The sequence below is a fragment of the Geotrypetes seraphini genome, chromosome 11 (assembly GCF_902459505.1).
Source record: "Geotrypetes seraphini chromosome 11, aGeoSer1.1, whole genome shotgun sequence".
NCBI classification, from domain to species: Eukaryota; Metazoa; Chordata; class Amphibia; order Gymnophiona; family Dermophiidae; genus Geotrypetes; species Geotrypetes seraphini.
The window spans coordinates 56942208-56967956 of NC_047094.1; the positions used below are offsets into that span (position 1 = coordinate 56942208).

General features: G+C 38.4%; 1 protein-coding gene across 3 annotated transcripts in view; it reads right to left on the reverse strand.

Annotated features, from left to right (window-relative positions):
• C11H16orf71 (chromosome 11 C16orf71 homolog) overlaps positions 1 to 25749 on the reverse strand; it is a 282532-nt gene that overhangs the window by 68682 nt on the left and 188101 nt on the right. For all 3 annotated transcript variants that reach the window (XM_033963852.1, XM_033963851.1, XM_033963853.1), the window contains 3 exons: positions 25195 to 25390; positions 21291 to 21388; positions 17305 to 17425 (listed from right to left, as the gene is read on the reverse strand). In XM_033963852.1, coding sequence (XP_033819743.1) covers positions 17305 to 17425; positions 21291 to 21388; positions 25195 to 25390 — 415 coding nt within the window. The remainder of the gene's footprint in view (positions 1 to 17304; positions 17426 to 21290; positions 21389 to 25194; positions 25391 to 25749) is intronic.

Sequence of the window (25749 nt, forward strand, 5' to 3'; positions counted from 1 at the left end):
GATGTCTGTGCAAATATCTGTGTATGCATGTCCTGGTGTCTTGCTGTAACAATAAAACTCCTATTATCATCCAGTCTGGTCTTCAAAATAATCACTAATTTTCTTCACAAACAACGTAATGTTTCAGTTCCTGCAGGGAAAGGAGCTGCTGAATCCAGCTGGTTTTAATATTGTAGAAACTGAATGGTGATTTGCTGACGTAAAACTTGCTTTGTTTTAGTTTTTTTCTCTATGATAAATCTAATTAATGGTTAAACTGAAAGGACAAGCTGCAGCAATTGCGGACTGAGACAAGGCTGATAATGGAAACATGCTGATTTATGCCCAATGGCTCCCTCTAGTGGTATAGACAACACAGTAGTCAAATCCTGAGGCTCCTCTATAAGAATTGCTGAAAGATGGATGAAAACTAGCAATAAATACTTAAAGACCAATATTTAAAAGCACTTAGGCTGCTGGCCATGTAACTGCTTTTATTTCAATTTCCCAGGATGCTCCATGGAAAACGTTTGGCTGAATAAGTCAATATAGGCCAAAATTTATCTGTGTATCTAGAGGAGGATTTGTAAATACATTTCAAAAATCATGAGAACTTGACAGGTAAAGTGAAGTTGCTTACTTGCAATGTTAGTTCTCTGTAGAATCAAAAACTAACCCGAAAAAATAGGGAGCAAAGCAAAACTATAACAAAACGAATCTCCCCAGCCCCAAGAAGGAAAACTGTGTGCAGGGGAAGAGACTGCCTACGCAAGCGGACGGAGTATAGTACTCAAGTGAAATGAATAAATACTTTATAATTTGTAAGGAGAGCCCTCAGTCACACAACCAACCTCCACCTCAGGAGGAAACGGCTGCCACTGGTTTGCACCTAGAAGGTGTCAACTGTGAAACATCCTAGTCGTTCCTGAGGAAGGGGGAGTGCTCCCCCGAAACGGAGTCCCGTTGGACGTTTGGCGACTTCCTGACTGCTCATCAGAGAAGCTAAGTATCTTCCTGTGGCTTCAATAGACTGAATCTGGACACTTGGTTCTTTTGCCCCCCTGGTTCAGGGGAAGAGACTGCTCGCAGTGCACTTTTGATTTGTTTGCACAAACAGCACTTTTGAGTTATTTAGCACCAAAATTCACAGGAGAGCCCTAGGATGTTTCACAGTTGACACCTTCTAGGTGCAAACCAGTGGCAGCCGTTTCCTCCTGAGGTGGAGGTTGGTTGTGTGACTGAGGGCTCTCCTTACAAATTATAAAGTATTTATTCATTTCACTTGAGTACTATACTCCGTCCGCTTGCGTAGGCAGTCTCTTCCCCTGCACACAGTTTTCCTTCTTGGGGCTGGGGAGATTCGTTTTGTTATAGTTCTCTGTAGAAAGCAGGGGAATGTAGCCACACTTGTTGGTGAAGTCCTAGACTGATCCTGTGTGTGGGTTCTCTTCCCTAGCTACAGTAAGTTTTTGGTTTACTGGGCATGTGCAGTGTCTCCCTCCTTGCCAGTTTTGTCTCTAGCAGATGTAAATATATCTGTGGGATGGTGGGAGGAAAAGTGTGGTTGCATTCCTCTGCTATCTATGAGAACCCATGTTAAGGGTAAGCAACTTCACATTCTCCAGAAAAAACAGGGAAGATGTAGGCACACTTGTTGGCGAGTCCCAAGCTATAGTGTATATTAGGATGGAGATAAAAAGTTAAGTAGCAAAAAAAGTTATATAAGACAGACTACCCTAATGAATGTCCTGTGTTGTACACCAATCCAAGCAGTACTGCTTAGTAAAAGTATGAACAGAAGACCAGGTTGCTCAATCAGAGGCTTGCCACTGAAGAAGCTGTAGCATGCAAACTGAGTGTGCCAATCCTGCTAGGAAGTGGCTGACGTGCTTCTCTTTTTTTTTGTATCAGAATTCAATGCAACAAGAAATCCACATGGCAATGGTTTGCTTAGAAGCTGGTAATTACTCTTCTTCTCTTCCCCGATCTCCTTCTGTATCATTTATGTCAAATGTAATCGGCTTAACCTTGTTCCCACCATCCCTTTTTATTTTTAAAATTTTATGCTTTATAGTATTTTAGCATTGTAAACCGACCAGATACATGTCAATGGTCGGAATATCAAAATATGAATAAACTTGGAAATTTGGTTGATTCGAATTAGCCGGTTGTAAGTAATGAAAAGTTGATTAGTAGGACAGATGGCTGCAGTTCCTCTGAGGTAAAACAGTAGTGCTGTTCTGCAGCCCAAAGTATGAAGGCGTTGTTCCTCTGATGAGGCATATGGAGGAGGGCAGAAGTATGTCAGAACTGTATTCTGACTGAGGTAGAAATCCAAAACCATTTTCATAAGGAATTTTGAGTGTGCGTGTAGCTGGACATGATTAGGAAAGAATTGAGCATAAGGTAAGTAAGACTTGCACTTACCACTACAGTATTGAATTACATTGATCATTTCAAACCAGTATTATTGATCTCATTAGATTTTACAGCAGCATTTGATACCATCGATCATGATATTCTACTATGTTGTTTAAGTGATATTGGCATTTCTGATGTAGCTCTGCAATGGTTTAAATCCTACTTAAGCGATCAATATTACAGATTAAAACTGCAAGATCAATACACTGAACCTTTTATTTTACCTTGTGGGGTACCACAAGGGTCAATTCTTGCCCCTATTCTATTTAATATCTTTATGTCACCTTTACTTACACTTGCAGAATCTATTGGTTTTACCATATTCGTCTAAGCGGACAATATTCAACTTCTTCATCCAATTGATACTACAAATCCTCAAGAGGTACAAGAAATAAACTGAAAACTAGATTTGATCTCTTCTTGGTTACATACAAACCATCTATCATTGAATCCTCAAAAATCAAAAGCTCTACTTTTTACTACAAAGGAAATTAGTCACTCTCTTCTTCATTAACATTTTCTAATACTTCAACTTTCGTCAACACTGAAAATTCTTGGTGTTACTTTTGATTCGAAACTATCTTTTGAAACATAATTTTCTACTGTGATACAAAGTAGTTACTGTAAACTATGGGGCTCATAATAAAAAAAAAACATCCACAAAGTGGCCTAAATGGGTACTTGGATGATCAAAAAGCCTGATCGTCCAAGTAATCATAACCAAAGCTGGTTTTAGACGTATCTAAAACCAGTTTAGATGGCTCATCTCCCCTGCCGTGATAGCAATACCACAAACTGCCACCAAACGCGGCACTTGGGATTACTATCGCTGCAGGAGAGATAACCAATCTCTCCTGCTGTGATCCACACCCCCCCCCCCCAACAAGATTGGGCAGGAGGGAGCTCAACCCCTTCTGCCCCGACGCAGCCCCGCGATCGGCTGGGGCAGGAGGGAGCCCAACCCCTCTTGCCCTGGTGACCCCCCTACCCCCCCAAAGATATGGGCAGGAGGGATCCCAGGCCCTCCTGCCCTGACACAACCCCCCCCCACAACCCCCCCCACATATCGTGTCAGGGGGTTGCTGGGGCAGGAGGGGTTGGGCTCCATCCTGCCTCAGCCGATTGCGGGCTCTCTCTGCCCAATCTTGTCAGGGGGGGGGGTGGATCACGGTAGGAGAGATTGACTATCTCTCCTGCCGCGATAGCGATCCCAAGTGCCGCGTTTGGTGACTTTCATTCCACACATCCAATCCTCATTCACACTTACTTCTTCAGGGTCCCAATCCATCTCAGGGTTACTGAACGTGCCAGAATAATCCTGCCCTACTTCCATGGGCATCTCCTCCCCTTCTGAGCAAATGGATTTCCCTTTGCTAGGAGCAATTTCACACGGCTTCTGCCCAGGCTGTCTTCCAATCCCCTCTAACCTCTCTCTTAGAGCAGGATTTCTAAGTGCTCTGGTCCAGCCTGGAATTGTGTGTCTGTGAGGCAGAGGGACTGGAGCATAGTTCTCTGCTGTACATTCTCTGCCTTCCCCAAGGCATTCTCTGCTGTGAGTTCCTGATTGCCTCCTCCTAAGAACAGCTGAGTTAAATTTATCATGCTGTGCCTTCAGGTTTACTCTGTATCCCAGGACACTATGGAGCTTCTGAGTTCCTCCCCTTCCCTTAACCCTTGCTGTGTCTTCCTGCCTGCAAAGAGCCTTTGACTGATGCTGGGGTTAGCTTTTGGAAAGGAATTATACAGAAGTGGAGCAATATTCCTGCCTTTCTCTACAGTGTCACCCTTTATGTTACCAGCCTGCCCTCCTATAAGATTGGGGACAGCCTTGTGCAGGTTTCTCTCTTTGGGCACAGGCGTCTTTTCCTTCCTAGTTTGGTTTGAACTAGTGACAGGGGCTTCCCTGCCACATTTATCAGCGCCTAAGACAACCATGCCTACTTTTCAGTAGGCAATGTTAGACATCAAAAGGCGCCTCTACCAAGGCATTATTACTAGGCGCCGCACAGAATTCCGCGCCTAACTTTTAATTTATATTTTTTTTAATGAATTATTCAATTAACTTCAATGTCATGGTAAAGTACCACGCTATTTATACTAATTGTTTTAATTTAGGTTAGGCACAGATTTTAGTTAATAATATCTCTGGGTGCTCATTTCTTTTTATGTTATCCTTGTAAATGTTTGATTCATCATGATCTAATACAAAATTCATTCTATGAACCCAAACAATTTTTTTGATAACAGACGCTCTGTACAGTACAGCTTCCATTAGGTTAGGGGGAGATTGTGAAGGTAAAATATGTCAATTGTCTAGAACTCTATTTATTGTATTTTTCTTTTTTTTCCCCTTGGTACGTTCGCCCTTTTCCTAGTGGGGGGTTCTCTCTATTATTTGTGGACTTATAGAAAGTTTAGTGCTATATTTTTTCCTTAGGGAATGCTTTTGGACACCTTTTATGAATTTTCTTTATATTTTGTATTATTCCTTAAGCACTGGAGCTTTTCTTAAAGCATGATATGTACTGTATAATGTGAAAATGCAACTAAATAAAAAAGAATTTACAACTGTGGCAAGTACTTACTGCATGTTAAACAGGCTTACCGCAGGATATGCACTGCACACTAAAATAAGTTCTCCTAATTTTCTCTCAGGGGGTGTGTTTGGGTATGTGACCGCATTAATCAGCGTGTGAGGCATTGCTGCGCTCTCATTAATGCGTGGGCTCTTATCTTCTATAAAATAGGTATTGGGATGGGCTCCCGTGGTAACTTTGTTTAATGGCTGTGCGCCAATGGTGAGATTACTGCGTGGCCATTAATTGAGAAAATGGAAATGTCAATCATTTTCTGGCTACAGCATAAGTGGCTTTAGTGCGCGGGAAAGACACACATAAGCGATGCACTAAAGCCACTTTTGTCACAATTTTAGTAAAAAGACCCCGATGTTACTTTATTTAGCCTATATTATTTTTATTTACTTATGTTTATATGATGTGGAGGAGCATCCTAATGGTTCGAGCAGTGGGCTGAGGACCAGGAAAGCCAGCTTTCAAATCTTACTGCTGTTCTTTGTGATTTTGGATAAGTCACTTAAGCCTCCATTGCCTTGTTAAGCCCCCTGAGGATAGCAAAATATTGTAGCTCAAATATAATTCACCTTGAACTACAACTGAAAAAGGCACAAGCTAAATCCAAAATCTCTTCTCTTCCTTTACCTTATATGGCCTTCTTTTAACATCTCTTAAACAGAACTCTTTTTGCATTCTTTCATTAGAGGATCAGGAGACTAAATATTACATCTAATATACCCACTTCATAATCAGCCACACAAGAGGAAATGCTTAATGGCGTAATAAACTGTTTTGACTGTGCATTTACTAAGTGCTAAATTAAAGCTGTGTCCTAATGCAGCCTGGGGAAGAATCCTGTTACAGAATTCACCGCCTAAACTGCACAGAATCAAATCTCCCATCCACAATCAGAGGTGGCCTCATTGTTCACAGAATTCAAGAATCTATAATCAGCCATCAGCAGTCACTGGTGGCAATGCAATTTATTGAAAGTATTCATCAAACAAACACATCTGGCACACTCCACTGCACTCCCCCAGTGATTATACTGCATGATTTGTTTGCTTTTAAGGATATTTCAATACATTTGATTTTAAGTTGCTGACTTCTGGTTGATGAGGTGCTTTCAAGGTGAGGCTGTACCAGGAAGTTTCTTTTCTGGTTACCTTCACATCAGCAGTCACCATCAAATGTATTCCCTTCCTGTATTCAATAGCAAAAACCTCCCAGACAGCCTGATTAGGCAAATTCAAACACTTTTCATTCTTTCTTGGACCTAAACTAGCACCCTCTTCCCTTTCTCTTCCCTCATACTAAGCAAATGTTTTTTTTCCATACCTGACCTAGCTTTTCTGCCTATTGGCTTATGCAAATGAACAACCTCCTTACCTCCCCTCCTCACCACACTCCTGGTAATCAGAGTAGGATCAACCCTTTGGTGGACCATACACACAGAAGAATGTTGTTCTCATTCACCCTTAACATATACATACAATTTTAAACTCCTATAAATGCTCCCCATTCATCTTTTTTTTTTTTTTTTTTTTTTTTTTAAATTTTTATTTATAAGTTTTCCATTCTTACATTATTTAAGTAATATAATATACAATTAATTATTACATATCTTAAATATTATCATTACTAATACATCATGTTGAAAATATAATATGATAACACTTATACAATAATATGTATAATATAAATCCCATTCCCTTTTTATATAATATATTTCATTAATTATTCAAAACCCACCCCATTCATGTATAATTATTTATCCTTGTGCTAAGAACTAATCATTAGAATAATTTGTCAATGGTTGCCAAATTTTATTAAAATTAAGAAGATTTCCCTGTTGTAAAGCTATTATTTTTTCCATTTTATAAATATGACAAACAGAATTCCACCAGAATGTGTAATTTAATTTGGTGTAATCTTTCCAATTTTGGGTAATTTGTTGCATGGCGACTCCTGTTAATATCAGTAATAGCTTATTATTATTTGCTGAAATCGGACTCATATTTCTCATTGCAGTGCCAAATAATATGGTGTCATATGAGAGTCCTACATGATTTTCTAGTAATTTATTAATTTGGGGCCAAATTGAATTCCAAAAAGCATTTACATAGGGACAGAAAAAGATTAAATGATCTAACGTCCCTATTTCTAATTTACAATGCCAGCATCTATTAGATCTAGTACTATCTATTTTTTGCAGGCGCGTTGGGGTCCAGAACACTCTATGTAATAAGAACAACCATGTTTGATTCATAGATGCTGACCTTGTAGATCTTAATCTCCAGGACCAAAATCTTGGCCATTGAGATTCAGAAATTTTCTGTCCAATCTCAATACTCCAAATATCTCTAAGACCTGTTTTCTTTTTTTTATTTAAAAATCCGTATATCAATTTGTACCATTTTGCGGCTTGGTGACCCAAAAAATCCGTCTGGAAACATAGAACCTGTAGGCTATATTGATTATTTAGATTTTTCCATTCAGGGAACCCTACCTGAATGGCCTGCTTCAATTGCATCCATTTAAAATATTGTGTTTTATTTAAACCAAATTTGTTTTGCAATTGTGAAAAACTAAGCAGTGATCCTTCTGATATGACATCATTCAATGTTCTTATTCCTGCATTTATCCATTGTTTCCAGACGATTTTATATCCGCCAATTCTGATCCTGGAGTTTATCCATATTGATTGAGTTAGAGATTTAATAATAGGTTCTGGTGATAGATTACTGATATATCTCAATGTTTTCCAAGTGTCAAATAAAATTCTGTGGTCTTTGTATCTTTTAGGCATTGTTATGGTTATTAATTGTTCTGGATATAAAGGGAACAGGAGCCGCCATTCTAAATATAGCCAATCTGGTACATTTTCTAAAAGGTCTGGGAGGATCCAATACATACCCTGTCTTAAGATATAGGCTTGATGATACCTATAAAAATTTGGAAAATTTACCCCCCCTTCCACAATTGGTCTTTGTAATGATACTAAAGCGATTCTTGGTCTTTTCCCACACCAAACAAATTTTGTAAGAATATTATTAAGTTTTTTATAAAATGACCCCTGAAAAAATATTGGAATCATACTCATTTGGTAACAAACCACAGGCAATATCATCATTTTAATTGTTTGAATTCTTCCCCACCAAGAAAGATGTAATGGATTCCATTGCTCACACATTTCTGTTATTTTTTTTAATAAAAGTTTTTCATTCTCTTTGATTGTGTCTTCTATTGTATTTTTGATCATAATTCCTAAGTATTTTATACCATCCTCTTTCCAAATAAATGAATATGGGTCAAATAATCCTTTGGTACAATGAACATTTATTGGGAGAATTTCAGATTTATTCCAATTAATTTTATATCCAGAAAAAATACCATATTTTTCTATTAAATTTAGTATACATGGAATAGTAGTTTCCGGTTTTCTTAAATATAATAATATATCATCTGCATATGCAGATAATTTAAATTCAAAACTGGTAAATGATATTCCCTCTATCTCCTTAGTTTTGTTTATTGCAATTAATAAAGGTTCTAGGACAATATCAAAAAGTAAAGGAGACAGAGGGCATCCCTGTCTAACTCCCCTATGCAAGTTAAATCTATTTGATAAATTATTATTAATATATAATCTTGCTCCAGGAGAGCTATACAATGTCTGAATCATTTTAATAAAACCGGATCCTATACCAAACCATTGTAAAGCTTGGTATATAAAATTCCATTCCACTCTGTCAAAAGCTTTTTCTGCATCTAAAGATATTAAAAAAGCTGGATCATTTATATTTTTTGCTAAATTTAATGAGTGGAATGCTAATCTAGTATTATTTGATGAGTGTCTTTTAGCAATAAATCCTGTTTGATGTACATCAATAATGAAAGGGAGAGCTTTTGCCAATCTTAATGCTAATACTTTAGCCATTAATTTATTATCCACATTCAATAATGAAATAGGCCTGTAATTTGATACCAGAGTAGGATCTTTGTTTGGTTTTGGTAAGACTATAATTATCGATTCTGCCATAGTACCAGAAATTTTTTCATTCTTTAATTGATATTGATATAGATTTAACAGATGTGGTAATATAATATTTTGGAAAAATTTATAAAATTCAACAGTATACCCATCTCCACCTGGAGCGGATCCAACTCTAAGAGACTTCAATGCTGTTTCTAATTCTTTTAAAGATATAGGTTCTTCTAAACTTCCTTTTATATGATCTGGAATATTTGGTCCAATATATGAATTTAAGAAAGTTAATCCGTCTTGTTCTTTATTTTTATAAGAATTGGAAGTATATAATTCTTTATAAAAATCAAGAAATTGTGTTATAATATCTTTTGTGTTGGTATGTGTATTACCTTGTGTATCTTTAATTGCAATAATCTTAGATTTTCTTTTCTTTGCTTTTAGAAAGTTTGCTAATAATTTCCCCGCTTTATTTGAATTTCCATAATATTGTACTTGTTTGTTGAAAATGTCTTTTCTCACAATTTGAGAAGAAATTTCATTGTATTTAACTTTTAATTTTAATAATTCTTGTAATGTATTATTTTCCCATTTCTCAATTAATTTATTTTCTAATAATTTAATTTGCTTTCCCATCTCAAGAAATTGTTTTTTTTTTTGTTTGTTAATAAATGTTGAATATGAAATAATATTTCCTCTCATAGTTGCTTTAAAAGCATCCCATAAGATTTCAGCATTAATATCATCTGTTTCATTAAATTGAAAGAATTCTTGCATTTTTATTTTGAGATCTTCAAGAAATTTTGAATCCGCTAATAAATCATTATTAAATCTCCAAATTAAATCTAAGTTTTCAACATCATAATTTTGAAGATTAATCCACACACCAGCATGATCTGAAATTATAATGGGATCAATTACTGCTTTTAAGATGCGTTGCGCTATATTATTAGAAACAAATATATAATCAATTCGTGAAAAAGATTTATGGACCTGAGAACAAAAAGAAAATTCCTGATCATTAAAATGAAGAATTCGCCATATATCTACTAAATCACAAGATAGTATCAAATTATCTAAGCCTAATGATTTTATAACTTTACTTGGTTTTTTATCCAATATCGGATCCATTACAGCATTGAAATCCCCTGCTACTATTAAATTAGATGTAGCCAGTGGTAAAAGCAACTGTTGAATTTGTTTAAAAAACTCCATTTGATTCGTATTAGGAGCATATAAATTGAATAAATTCAGGGTAGTATTTCCCAGAACCATTTCGACATGTACCCATCTTCCTAAGGGATCATAATTAATTAATTTAAAATCTGCATTACATTTTTTATTTATTAAAACAGCCACTCCAGCCTTTTTCTTTAAAGCCGGTGCAAATAAACATTTAGAAATAAAACCTCCAGATAATTTTTTTGATTCAATTTCCGATAGATGAGTTTCTTGAATAAAGTAAATGTCCGCATTTTGATTTTTAAGGAACGATAACAATTTCTTCTTCTTAATAGGATGATTTAAACCATTGACATTCAGTGAATACATTTTTAGATCCATCTAATTAATAATTATATTTATCCAATATTTATCCACTATTCTATGATTATTTACATGATTAGTTCCTAGCACATTCATTAAAAATTTATCCCCTATCCCACCCATTAATTTCCCTCCCCTCCCACCCTTTATCTTATTCTGATTTGGAACACGCATTGGTCATGCAAAACCTACAACTCCATCTCCAGGCAACTAATAATTCATTATATTATTTAAAAACATATTTTTGAATTCAATACATTCTTTATATTTCTACCCTTATATTCTTAAAAATTATATTCATTTAATCTATAAAATTTTATAAATATATGAAATTTATATATATTTGAATCATAAATTATATTCAATATGCATACATATAATATAATATTCTTAATAGATAAACATATTTCAAATGTAGCTCTTATTCTCTATATATATATCTATATATCTTCATATAAATTAAGTATATCCATTTTTAATATAAATATATAATATGAATCTTAATAATAATGTATTTCAATCATTTTCATAAATCATCTTCATAATAAATTAATTTGAATGAATAATTGATTAAAATATACATTTTATGTCAATACATAAGTTTTATAATAAATTCATATTTTATTAAATATCTATCATTCATTTACTTATTTTCTTATTTATCATAATAAGTTATTATGACTGAATAATTAAATAAAATAAAATATTTATTAGACATCTATTTTGTTAATTATTTCTGTAAATAATCAATTATTTTTCTTATATATATTTCTTAAAATTATAATTTCCTTATACAGAGTTAAAATATTGATTTTATAATAAATTAATATATTTCATTATTAAATCTTATTCTCAATATAACAATTACAAAATTTTTTTTTCAATATTTAATGATAATTTCTTTGTTACTCATTTATTATTACTTAATCTTAATAATTTAATATGCTATATAATTAAATGTATTATCTAATTTGATTAAAACTTGTATTTTATATATAATTTTTTATTTATATTTTGATAATAAATATTTTTATATATATATTTTTTTTTTTTTAATATAATAATAATTAATAATATTGGATGCTGATTTTTAAATATTATTATATTATTGCATCCATTATTCCAATAAATACTATTTCCAGTTAATAACATTTCTTATGTCTTAAAAATTTTTTTTTTTTAATAATCTTCTTTATTTTCATTTTTTTCCATCTTCATTCTTCTTTCTTCTTTCTTCTTTCTTCAGCTGAATTGTTCTGTTTTTTATATAAACTTAGGATCTTTTTGTGCCAGAAATTCTTTCAGCTTTGCCGGGTCTTGAAAATATATGGATTTATTTCCACTGGATATTCTCATAGTGGATGGATAATATAGACCATATATGTATCCTTTTTCCTTCAGCTGCTGTCTGTATGTGAGGAATTGTTTTCTTATGTTAGCAGTATATTTAGCAAAATCCGGTACTAAAATCAGTTTTGATCCTTTATAATTCAAGTTTTTATTTGCTTTTGCCATTTTTAATATTTCTTGAGCTTGTTGATACCGTAGCACCTTGAATATCAAAGGTCTTGGAGCAGCCTGGTTTACAGGCTTTCTTGTGGGGATTCTGTGGGCTCTTTCAATTTCTAACGGCCATTTTGAATTGAGCTGAAGCAGTTTAGGTAACAGATTTTCCAGGAATTGTACTGGATCTTCTCCTTCAATATTTTCAGCCAGCCCCAAAATTCTGATGTTCTTCCTTTTTCCTCGGTTTTCCATGTCCACCATTTGATTTTTTAAAGCTGCTATTTCTTTTTTATCATTGTCTTATTCCTTTGTGAAAGATTCAAACCTCTCCACTTTTTCTTCCAGCACAGTCATTCTCAGTCTCTCAGTTTGGATTTCTTGTTTCATGTTAAGAAGCTCTTCTTTTACTTCAGATATTTTATTGGAGTTTTCAGTCAGCATCAGTTTTATTTTATATAGTTCAGTCATTATATCAGCCTTTTCAGTGAGTTCTTCAGTCTCCATCGGGAACGGGACACTCGATGGTGACAGGGGAGTAACTTTTGTTCTTTTTGCTGAGATACCTGATGTCGAAGGTTTTTCAGCTTTCCCCTGCTTCATATTCGCCATCTCCGACGTTGTTTTAAGTGTTTTTAATCGCGATTTGAAAAAGTAGAAGTATTATTTTTGTTCCGTTTGTTGCCTGGATACGGGAGCGCTGCAGTTAGGCTGCCATATCGTGCGCGCTCCAAGCCACGCCCCCTCTCCCCATTCATCTTAATCTGACTGCAGAGGATAACAGCAAGGGAGGCATGGAGGTTAAGAAATGCTGCTTGCTGACTCTTGACAGCTGAGGACAATACACAGGGTTTAGAACACTGTCTCTCAAACTGTGCCACGGCACATTGGTGTGCTCCAAAGAGATTCTGAGTGTGCAACGAGAGATTCCAGAATTTTAGTTTATTTTTAAGATTGCCTTCATAAGTATTCACTAGAATAGATGACACGAGTGTTGCATATTCAAGAGTCTGTCAATGTTATGAGTGTCTGTGTGCGTAAAGATACAACCGCTCAGCAAGCATCATTCTTTAACACAGGAGTGTCCAACCTGCAGCCCATGGGCCGCATGCGGCCCTGTGAAGTATTTTGTGCGGCCCCGGTTGAGGGCAATGCAGTGTTTTCCTCTGCTGCCCCCGGGTGTTTACCATCTTGCTGGCTCCCTCATGTGTCTTGCTGCAGCGTTTGAAAGTTTGTGCGGCCCCAGAAACATTTTTTTCGGCCAATGCAGCCCAGTGAAGCCAAAAGGTTGGACACGCCTGCTTTGAACGTGATTGGTCCTTGAAAACTAATGGCAAGTCATTTTATTTACAGTAGTTATTCTAACTTGAGCAACAAAGCAATCAAGGCTTTGTTACTGTTTGGATTGTCTTATCTTTGCAAACTTGGATTTTCAGCTTTGACAGAAATTAAATTGAAAAAAAGAAAACCACTGCAGATGGTGGATGATGAAATGCGTGCTTGCTTATTGACTATTGCGCCACGTTTTGAGTTCATTTGGACTCAAAAACAAGCACATCCATTGCATTGATTAGCAATTCTATTCTATCTACTTTAGTTTCATTGTTGTTACAATTACCCATACACAACTTAAAGAACTTTAACTCCCAAATTTAATTTTTTATTGGTTTTGCAATTTTATAATTTCAAGTATAATGTGCCGTGAAAAACACTTGCTCCATTTAGTGTACCAGAGCTAAAAAGGTTTGAGAAACACTAGGTTAGAGAGAATAGACAGACCCTCTGAGAGCAATGGTGACTATTGTTTCTGTCCTCTAACTTTTTTTCTGACAGCAGCTAATTTGCAAAGGTCAAAACATGATATCAGCCTTCATTTGGGGGAATCTAACGTTATCAATCTTTTTCCTGGGACCTATCAATATTAGCTTTCTTCCTAGAATCATCAGGCTTACTCGTTCTCTGAGCACTTGGTGATAGTAGTGTTCCCTCACCTTAAGATACCTGAAAGCATGAGTCTAGGAGAAAATATAACCTAACCTATAGTTTGAGAAATAAATGGTATCTGAATTTCCAAATCAATGGATGTCTTGCTGCCATCTAAAATTAAACATGGCCAAAACTAAATTCCTTATCTTTCCTCCTAAACTCATCTCTCCCCTTTCTCCGTTCTCTATTTCAGTGGATAACACTCTCATGCTGTCTCGTTGACATCTTTGACTCATCTTTCCTTCTCTTTGCATATCCAACAGATCACCAAAATTTCTTTCTCTACATCGCCACTAAAATCTGGCCTTTCCTTTCTGAGCACACTCCCAAGACTCTCACCACGCTCTGATCTCCTGGATTATTGCAACGTACTTCTCACAAGTATTCTGCTAAGCCATCTCTCTCTCCTTCAAGTTGTTCAGAATTCTGCTGAATGCCTTGTATTCTGCTGGTTTCGTTATGCTCATGTTATCCCTCTCCACAAATTGCTTCAGTGGCTCCCTATTCATTTCTGCATAAAGTTCACACTCCTCTTTTCGACCTACAAATGTATTCACTTTGCAGCTCCTCGGTATCGTTCCTCTCTTATCTCTCCCTGTACTCCGCCCCGGGAACTCCATTCATTGGGTAAGTTTCTCTTGTCAGTACCTTCCTCCTCTTCAGCCAACTTCTAACTCCATCCCTTGCCATGCCATGCCATATGTTCCAGGCATATGCCCTTGCTATGCCATATGCCTGGAACAACCTGCCTGACTTGGTATGTTAGGCTTCAACTCTGGCAATTTTCAAATCCAGACTGAAAGCTCACTTTAAGTCCTAACCCTACCAACTTGTAAAGCACCCATATCTGTGTGGCATTCCCTCTATAGTCCCCTACCCTATTTACCGCATCAATCCCCTTGTAATCCCCTACCTGAGTAGAATATATAGATTCACCTTTTTATCCTGTGTGTCTGTCATAATGAGATTGCAAGCTCTTTTAAACAGGGACCGCCTCTTGTGTGTTTAATGTACAGTGCTGCTTATGTCTGGTAGCACTATAGAAATAATAAATAGTAAACAGAGCTGCTCATCTTCCCGTCTAAACCCACCTCCCCACTTCCCCTGTTCTCTGTCCCTGTGGACAACTCTCTCTTCCTCCCTCGATTGCTCGCAATCTTGTGGTCATCTTTGACTCCTCTTTCCTCCTCCATCCAGATACAATAGATTGCTAAAATTTGCCGCTTCTTCGTCTATAATATTACTAAAATCCAACCTTTCCTCTCTGAGCACACTACCAAAATCCTTATCCATGCCCTCATCACCTCACGCTTAGATTACTACAACTCGCTACTCTCAGGTCTTCTGCTCTGCCATTTTTCTTCCCTTCAGTCCATCCAGATTTTGGCTGCATGACTCATATTCCATGAGAACTGTTATACTCATGTTAGCCCTCTCCTAAAGTCACTTCATTGACTTCCTGTCCATTTCCAAATACAATTCAAACTCCTCTTACTGTCTTACACATGAATTCACTCAGCTGCCTCTCATTATTGCTCTTCACTTCTCTTCCCTCGCAAGCTCCGCTCAGCTGGTAAAACCCTTCTTTCCTCTGCCCTTCTCTTGCTCTGCCAACTCTAGACTCCATCCTTTCTGTCTTGTTGCATCGTATGCCTGGAACAAACTGACTGAATCCCTATGGCAGGCTCCGTCTCTGGCAGTGTTCAAGTCCAAGTTAAAAGCTCACCTCTTTGAGACTGCTTTCACTCCTGACTCTTCTCCCTAACCCTCTATGTCTGTCTGTTCAAGTTAGATTGTAAGCTCTTCTGAGTAGGGACTGTCTATTTAATGTCGAAATGTGGATTGTAAGCTCTTCCGAGCAGGGACTGTCTATTTAATGTCAAAATGTAGCACTGCTTATACCTTTCAACACTATAGAAGTGTTAAATAGTAGTAGTAAGTCATACCCTGAAAAATCTATACAAATTACCCTTCAAGTGTCCCAGTGATTCTCCATGCTAAAAAACTGGAGGCATGGCTTCTTTGCCCTTATCAGAGGTGTTGGCAATAGCCCACAGTTTCTAAAGCAGGGGTTAACATAAGAACATAAGAGTACCCATACCGGGACAAATCAAAGGTCTTATCAAGCCCAGTATCCTGTTTCCAACAGTGGCCAACCCAGGTCACAAGTACCTGGCAATGATCGAAATATTCAAGGTACTGAAGGGGACAGACTTAGTAGATAAGAACAGGTTGTTCATCCTGTCCAAGGTAGGGAGAACGATCGGGCACTCTCTAAAGTTGAAAGGGGATAGATTCCGTACAAACGTAAGGAAGTTCTTCTTCACCCAGAGAGTGGTGGAAAACTGGAACGCTCTTCTGGATTCAGTCATAAGGGAAAACACCCTCCAGGGATTCAAGACAAAGTTAGACAAGTTCCTACTGTACAAGGACGTACGCTGGTAGGGCTAGTCTCAGTCTCAGTTATGGCGCTGGTCTTTGACCAGAGGGCTGCCGCAAGAGCGGACTGCTGGGCATGATGGACCACTGGTCTGACCCAGCAGCGGCAATTCTTATGTTCTTAATAAAACAGATTTTATGCTACTTATTCTAGGAATAAGTAATGGATTTTCCCAAGCCCATCTTAATAGTGTCTTACAGACTTTCTTAACTCAATATGCATGACACACTCAGCCAGTCAGTTTTTCAGGATTTCCACAATGAAAATGCAAGAGACAGATCAGTATGCACTGCCACCTTTGCATGTAAATCTATCTCATGCATATTTGTTGTGGTTATCCTGAAAAACTGTCTGGGTTTGCCCAAGAAATTGGTTGAGAACCAGGGCTCTAAAGAAAGGGAAAGCAAAACATTTCAATACAGTGACACCTAATGGCTAACAAATAAAGAACAGTAAAGTAGCTTCAAAGGAAGCTACTTTCTGTTCTTTATCACAGGAGGCTGTGCAGCATGAAGGATTTCATACAGGAGGAATTCAGAATAAAAATGGAACATACCAAACAAGAGGTAGGGACATGCTGGTATGAGTATCATATGACTAATGTCACTGCATTAGGATACTGAGGTTACTACTGTATTATGCTTTAATATATTCATGCTTGTATTATTTAAGTTGATGTTTGTATTATGTCTGTTATTTTTATGATGATTGCTTATATTGTTTCAAATTGAAAGATAATTTACAATTATATTATATTAAATCAAAATACTCCAAACTAGAAATTGATGCAGGACTTTTTTTTTTTTTTAACCCTTTCAGTTTGTTTAACAGTTGCAATATATGAGCACTGAGGTTTGCATTGTTTTTACCTTGTGTGAGTGTTTGTTCAGAGCTCAGGAAACTGAGCTGCCGTCTGACTTCCTGCTTGACAATCTTACGTTGGTGGCAGAATTCTAAGCTGACCAGGGGGTCTGATTTCATGTTGAAGATCTGAGAGAGCAAGAGTTCACAGATCAGAATATTTTCTCTGTGACAGTTCAAGGAAACTTGAAAGAACTGTCAAAATTATTACATGCACACATAGTTCTAGACAAGGGGGTTTTCTGATTTGATGGTATAATTAAACCATAAGGGTCCAAAGCCAACTGCTAAGAAGAGCCAATAGCCCATCACAATGCAGATGTTAGATGTCAGAGCAGTAAGAACTGCAGTTTCTTCTTCTGATGTTCTAATGCTACTAAGTGCCTAAATGCATTATAAAGTTATAAAACAAATGTTCCCATAGCATAAAAAGGGAAAAGCTAAAACATTTCAAATACCACATCTACATTATCTAAATTAGGCTAGCCAATGAGACTGAGCACTTCTTTATATTTAGATTAAGTCTTCCTTCAGCAGTGTTTTTCAAATCAGTCCTAGAATGCCCCACTCCACCCTTAGCAAGCCTGATTTGCAGGATATCCACAATCAATATGTATGAGACAAGTCTGCATGCAATAGATTTATGAGAACTGTCTCTCATTCATATGTAGAGGCTGCTTTCAACGCCTAACTCCCACTCACTGTAAGATATCTATGTCTATCCTATCATTCTCGCTGCAAGAAACTCCCCAGTCTGTCCAAATTAGATTGTAAGCTCTTCCGCGCAGGGACTGTCTATTACATGTTAAATGTACAGCATTGCATATACCTTTTAGTGCTATAGAAATGATAAATAGTAGTAGTATGTATTGCTATTATCCTGAAAATAAGACAGGCTAAGAGGAGTGTGGGGCGATGATAATGTAGAACTGGTTTAAGAAAAACTGTTGTACAGTTCTTTCAGTCCATTGGGCTTATAGTGACCTTTCAGCACTCTGAGGCACAAGTTGGCTTCCTAGTTCAGTTTCCTGATATAAAATACATAAGCAAAACTTACAGCCAACTGGCAGGCAGAGTTATCAGAAGTTACACAACTATTGACCTCGCTCAAGAACAGTCACTTCATCCTCTCTAGAAGGAAGTCCTAACTGTACATACTTGGAAGAAGAAACACAGTTACAGTTCCCCCTCCGAATCTGCGGTTTCAGTACTCGCGGATTCGGTTATTTGTGATTTTTTTTTTTTTTTAAACAAAACTCTGCATCGGACCTTCCACAGACCTTACCTGGTGGTCTAGCAGCGACGCGGGGCAGGATCGATCGTCCTACGCTCCTGCCCCGTGCAGAGCCGTCCAACAAAATGGCTGCCGTGAGTTCCTGTTGTAGTCTCGAGTCTACAATGGGAACTCACAGCAGCCATTCTGATGACGGCTCTAAACGGGGCATGAGCATAGGATGATCGATCCTGCCCTGTGACCAGTGTTCCCGCTAAGCTGCGTTGGCCTGCGCTCGCGCACAAAATATTACATCGCAGCGCAAAGTTTCTCTTCACAGCGCACACACGCGTCGGTAAGGTAAGGGGACGCATTGGGGGGATTGCACTTCCCCACAATTGCCATGCTTCGGTTCCTCTTCTTCCTTCCTTCCTCCCCCCCCCCCCCGCGGGACCCTGCGGCACCATCAACTCTTACTCCCTCTAATGTCGGCCCTGCAGCTCCAGACTTCCTCGCACCTTCTCCCCTCCCCCTTTGGATCGCTATTATTTTAAATGTTATAGCCGCGGAGCTGTATCCATCAGTGGAGATGTCTAACCTCGGCCTGCCCCGGAACTCTTACTGCAACAGTGACTTCCTGTTCCTGCCTAGACGGGCGGCTGCTGCAGTAAGAGTTCCGGGGCAGGCCGAGGTTAGACATCTCCACTGATGGATACAGCTCCGCGGCTATAACATTTAAAATAATAGCGATCCAAAGGGGGAGGGGAGAAGGTGCGAGGAAGTCTGGAGCTGCAGGGCCGACATTAGAGGGAGTAAGAGTTGATGGTGCCGCAGGGTCCCGCGGGGGGGGGGGGGAGGAAGGAAGGAAGAAGAGGAACCGAAGCATGGCAATTGTGGGGAAGTGCAGAGCTGCAGGGAAGAGTGTTGCGGTACCCAGCTGGAGGGAGAAGGAAGATGAGGGAGGGAATTAAAGGAGATGCCAGGGCTTGGAGCGTAGGAGGAAGGTATGCCAGTCTAAGGGAAAAGGAAGGGGGAGATGTGAGAGCATGGAGGGGGAGCGAAAGATGGAAGAAAAGGAAAGGAGAGAGATGCCAGAGAATCAGGGAAGGGGAGATACCAGACTATGAGGAGAGGTGTGGGAGAGGGAAGGCGAGGAGAGAGATGCCAGACCAATGGGGTGAAAGGAGAGATGGAAGGGGGAGGCATACAGTTTCTGGAAGGGGCATAGAAGGAGAGAAGATGCCATATAGGGGAAGAGAGACGGCAGACAGTGGATGGAAGGAAGAGAGTTACAAGAAGATGAGGAAAGGAGAAACCACAGAAGACAAAGGTAGAAAAAAATTTCTATTTATTTATTGCTTTAGGAGACATGTGTCACTGTTTCTGTGAAGCATTGTATGCAGAGTCCAGCTTCTTGCTGGTTCAATTTAACCTTTGTCTATGTATTTTTATTTTATCCCCCCTTTTACAAAACTGTGAAGCGTTTTTAGCACCAGCCTTGGTGGTAGCAGCTCTGATGCTCAGAATTTTATGAGCATCAGAGCTGTTACCTCCGTAGCTAAAATCCACACTACAGTTTTGTAAAAGAGGGAGGGGTTAGTTTGTGATTACATATTCCTTACTAGGCGAAGGTGTTTTCTGTGTTCTGTGTGTTCGAAAGACATGGTTTTCTGTTAGGATTGACGGTGTAGGATTGATCTGTGCTGGTCTGGCTTGTTTAGTTTTACAATGGGTGTATTGATGTACTGCTCACTGCAATATGTAAGATGCTGCCTTTTCCTAGGTACTCATGTGTGACGTGTGGTTTGTTACTAAAAATCATGTTTTTCTTACAGATGGGGGGGGGTGCCAAAAAATGATGGGCCCCGGATGTTACATATGCTAGGTACGCCACTGTATGTAAAGATACCAGAAAGCTGGCGTAGCAAAAACTTCTAAGTTTTGAGTATTTAACCCTCCCACAATCTCACGGGCACTCGTTTCAAGTTTATTGAGATTTTGATTTAAACGCAATATCAAATATTTTCAATGCGTATAACAAAAATAAATTTGGGGAAATAAATAAAACCATTTGAACCAGTGTTCCCGCTAAGCTGCGCTGGCGTGCGCTGGCGCACAAAATATTACATCGCAGCGCACACGTTTCTCGTCACAGCGCACGATCGGAAGAGGCGTACGGCAGATGGCAGGGCGGCGAGAGGAGAATCGGGCGAGTTGGCTCATAACTTGCTGGCGCCCGATATTTTTGGCTCACGGTGAAAAAAGTTTGCTCACAACACCCGCCCGCTTAGAGGGAACACTGCCTGTGACGCCGCTAGACCACCAGATAAGGTCTGGGGAAGGTCTGGGACACAGGAGGAAGGCAGGGGTGGGTCAGAGCCGGCCCTAAAAATTATCTGAGATTTTTCAATATTCGCGGGCCGGCTCTGGCCCCTAACCCCCGCAAATATTAAGGTTTTGCTATACTTACCTGTAGCAGGACATAAATCCTCACTCATGGATGACATCGTCTGCAGAGCTCCAAATGGGAGCTTTCCCTATCTGTCCCAGTAGGCTCACAATCTATCTAATGTACCTGGGACAGTGGAGGATCAAGTGACTTGCCCAGTGCGAGGTTTGAACCCACAACCTCAGAGGCTGTCGCTCTAACCACTATACCACACTCCGGAGAAGGAAAGAGGAGAGTGCATTGGGTAAAGGCAGTCAGGGAGCTATGAGAGTTACAATGATTTCTGAACATTTATGGTCTAGGATAGTAGAACATCTTGAGATCAAGCTTACCTCTTCCTCCTCAAGTACTGGAGACTTAGCACAGCAGCAGAGACCCTCAGGAAAGAAGTTTTTCATGTCTCGAACTGCAGTCTGATAAGACAAGGAACCTGACAGACACAACATAAAAATCAAAACAGACCAATCACTCTGACTTTCGCTCCACTACTGGAAAGATTGATGGAATATATGGAGATGCTGGATAGAGGGCATCTTGGTTCGATGGCAGCTTCTTAGCATTTAGCATTCACTAATTCAATTAGCTTGCACTAAGCTTTAGTAAAAGGGTCCCATAGATTGTAAATGTTCCAGGGACTAAGGAAATACCTAGTTTACCTAAATGTAACTCATCTTGAGCTACTACTACAAAAGCTTACGTCAATTTTAGAACGGCAAACAGGCACATGTTTTCTTTTTATGTACTAATGTGCCTTTCCTATGTAAACATATAAAACTACCCTCTGAAATTGATATTCATAAAAGTTGTGCTCAAAACTTAAAGGCACATTTTTGAAGTACATGGAGATGGGAACTGAGACATTCCATTTCCAGGGTATTTAACAAAAGACTCTGCTGACCATGGTGACTTACAAAAGGCTCTGCTGAAGGGTATTTGCCGGTACATGTAGGGTGAGCAGTGATTTTTAAAAAGCTTCATTTGAGGAATCCTGAAATAACTATTCCTTGCTTACTCGATGTAATAGAGAAATTTGGAAAATTTTCTGGTTAAAAATAAATTGGAGTAAATCAGAGGTTCTTCCTATTAATGTGCATTGCACAAAAGGTTTATTTGAAAAATTCTCTTCTATGGAAAGAGGATGGAATAAAATATTTAGGCATTTGGATAAAAAACACATTAGATGAAACAATGAAAGTGAATGAAAAATTGTTATTACAGAAGGTAACAGAAATGTGTGAGCAATGGAATCCTTTACATCTTTCTTGGTGGGGGAGAGTTCAAACAATTAAAATGATGATATTGCCTATGGTTTGTTATCAGTTTTATTCCAAGGGTCTTTCTATAAAAAGTTAAATAGCATTCTTACAAAATTTATTTGGCTGGGTAAAACTCCTAGAGTTGCTTTAGTATCTTTACAAAAACCAATTTCAGAGGGAGGGGTAAATTTTCCCAATTTTTATAGGTATCATCAAGCCTATATTTTGCGCCAAGGTATGTATTGGGTCCTCGCTGAGCCCACTGAAAATATCCCAGATTGGCTCTGGTTGGAATGGTGACTCATGTTTCCTCTGCGACTATGCCATGTTCTCAGTATCAAAATGCTTAGATTATATAAAGAAAACAGAATTCTAGTAGGTACGTGGAAAACTTTAAGATATGTTAATAATTTAACATCTATTCCAATTCACAAATCAACAAATCAAACTATATGGCTAAACTCCAAGATTCAAATTGGCGGATTTAAGGTCATCTGGAAGCATTGGATGATAGCAGGAATACGTATTTTAGAAGTTGTAATATCTAATGGTAAGTTGCTTGAATTTTCACAGTTGCAACATAAATTTGGTCTTAATAAGTCACAGAACATAAGCAATGCCTCTGCTGGGTCAGACCTGAGGTCCATCGTGCCCAGCAGTTTGCTCACGCGGCGGCCCAACAGGTCCTGTGCAATAATCCTCTATCTATACCCCTCTATCCCCTTTTCCAGCAGGAAATTGTCCAGTCCTTTCTTGAACCCCAGTACCGTACTCTGCCCTATTACGCCCTCTGAAAGCGCATTCCAGGTGTCCACCACAGGTTGGGTAAAGAAGAACTTCCTAGCATTTGTTTTGAATCTGTTCCCTTTCAACTTTTCCGAATGCCCTCTTGTTCTTTTATTTTTTGAAAGTTTGAAGAATCTGTCCCTCTCTACTCTCTCTATACCCTTCATGATCTTGTAAGTCTCTATCATATCCCCTCTAATTCTCCTCTTCTCCAGGGAAGAGGCCCAGTTTCTCCAATCTCTCAGTGTATGAAAGGTTTTCCATCCCTTTTATTAGACGTGTCGCTCTCCTCTGAACCCTCTCAAGTAACGCCATATCCTTCTTAAGGTACGGCGACCAATATTGGACGCAGTACTCCAGATGCGGACGCACCATCGCCCGATACAACGGCAGGATAACTTCTTTCGTTCTGATAGTAATACCCTTCTTGATTATACCTAGCATTCTATTTGCTCTCTTAGCGGCCGCTGCGCACTGTGCCGTCAGCTTCATTGTCATGTCCACCATTACCCCCAAGTCCCTTTCTTGGGTACTCTCATTTAATAACATCCCTCCCATTGTGTAGTTGTACCTCAGGTTTCTGCTTCCCACATGTAATTCTTTACATTTCTCAACGTTGAACTTCATCTGCCATCTCGTCACCCATTCCCCTAGTTTGTTCAAGTCCCTTTGCAATTCTTCGCAGTCCTCTTTAGTCCGAGCTCCACTAAATAGTTTGGTGTCGTCCACAAATTTTACTATCTCACACTTCGTCCCTGTTTCTAGATCATTTATGAATATATTAAATAGCAGCGGCCCGAGCACCGAGCCCTGTGGGACACCACTCATGACCCTCCTCCAGTCCGAGTAGTGGCCCTTGACTCCTACCCTCTGTTTCCTGCCCGCCAACCAGTTTCAGAGTTTTAGATGGTTGCAACTGAAGCAAGCCATTCAGAAAGGGTTCCCTGAATGGAAAAATTTTAAATAATCAATATAGTTTGGAATTCCTATGCTTTCAGGTAGACTTCTTGGACACCAGACCGCACAGTGGTATAAATTGTTAGCTGGAAGCCTAAATCTGGTCTTAGGGATATTTGATACATTGAGATTAAGCATCAAATTTCTGCATCTCAATGGCCACGAATATGGACTTGGAGGTTGAGATGTACAATGTCAGAATCTATGAGACAAACTTGTTTTTTTCTGTTACATAGGGAACTATGGACCCCTATTAGATTACAAAAGTTAGATAGCTCAAAGTCAAATAAATGTTGGCATTGTCATCTCAAAGCAGGGACTTTAGATCATTTATTGTTCTATTGTCCATTTATTATGCTCTTTTGGAAATCAATTTGGGGCCAAATTAATTGTTTATTAGAAAATCCAGTGGCATTGACCTATGTATGATACTATATTATTTGGTATATCAATGAGAGCAAAAAGCCAAATATCATCTAAGAACAACAGACTTTTATTGATAATGACAGGAGTCGCCATACAACAAATTACGAGCAATTGGAAGAATTGGAGCCGGCTCAATTATAGCTTTTGGTGGAATTCATTGTGTCATATGTATAAAATGGAACAAACATTAGCCATCCAGAAAGGGAATTTTAAGAAATTTCATGAGACTTGGGAGCCATTAGCAAAGTATTGTAGCGTCTAAGTATTATTTTCCCCTATAAACATGCACATCTGGGAGGGGGGAGGGGGGAAATCTGTTAGGATAATGAATTTAAATATAATGTAATGAGGTTTATTATATAAATTTTATATGTTGGGCATTATGATTGTTTAGGGGGGAGGGGGGACTAATTCTGAAATGGATATTAATGATATATTAAGTGTGATTTTGAAGTATAAAATGTTGTATTTATTGTAACACTTACTGTAAGTTTGAAAATAATAAAGAGTTGGCTGATATAAAAAAAGTGTCCTGCTTTCCCAAATCTGAGTTGTTGCATCTTTTAAAATCACTGTTCCTGACAAAGAAATCTACCATTCTATCCCATAACCCCACATTTCCCTTCCCTCCAACAGCAAAGAAATTCCCACCCCCTTCTTCTTGACTCCTACTGAGAGTTTCCCTGGGGGCAATAGGGTTCCTTAAATGCTCCTCCTTTTGGGAATCAGGGTTTAAAGCAGTACTGGTTGACCCCTTGTAGTAGTCTCTACCATATTCTTGTCAAAACTATATTTTAAACTGATGACCTACTATAAAATCCATTTTGAACAGAAGATATTCCATACTGGGCTCTCCACAGGAACTGATCATGGCTTCGAGCCTTCTTAGGGTCTTCTGGTCCTAACAAGTCAAGCAGCTTTTTTACAGCATTCTGCCTCTGAAGGCACAAAACAACCAAAGGGCCTGATGTGAGGTAACTAGAGTGCGCTTGCAATGTTTCTGGGTCCTAAAAGTAAAAGAAGCAGCATATTTGATAAAAAAAACAAAAACAAATCAGTATTACACAAAACCCCCCAAAGCAAAACAGATTCTCTATGTAGAAGCAAAATCATGACAGAAGTAAAATAAAATTGCAGTGAGGATAATAATCAAACTATCAAATTGATTCAAATACCAAAGGTAGTTTTATCAATGGGATGTCAATCAACAGTCAAAGATTATGGCCAAGGGAAAAAGTATCCACAGAGACTTGTGCCTGTTTTTCCACTGAAAATAACATGCATAGATTTGACAATCCAAAATACATATAATATTTGCCGCCCCCCACCTAAGACTGTTCCCAGGAACTCCTCTGGAAATTAAAGA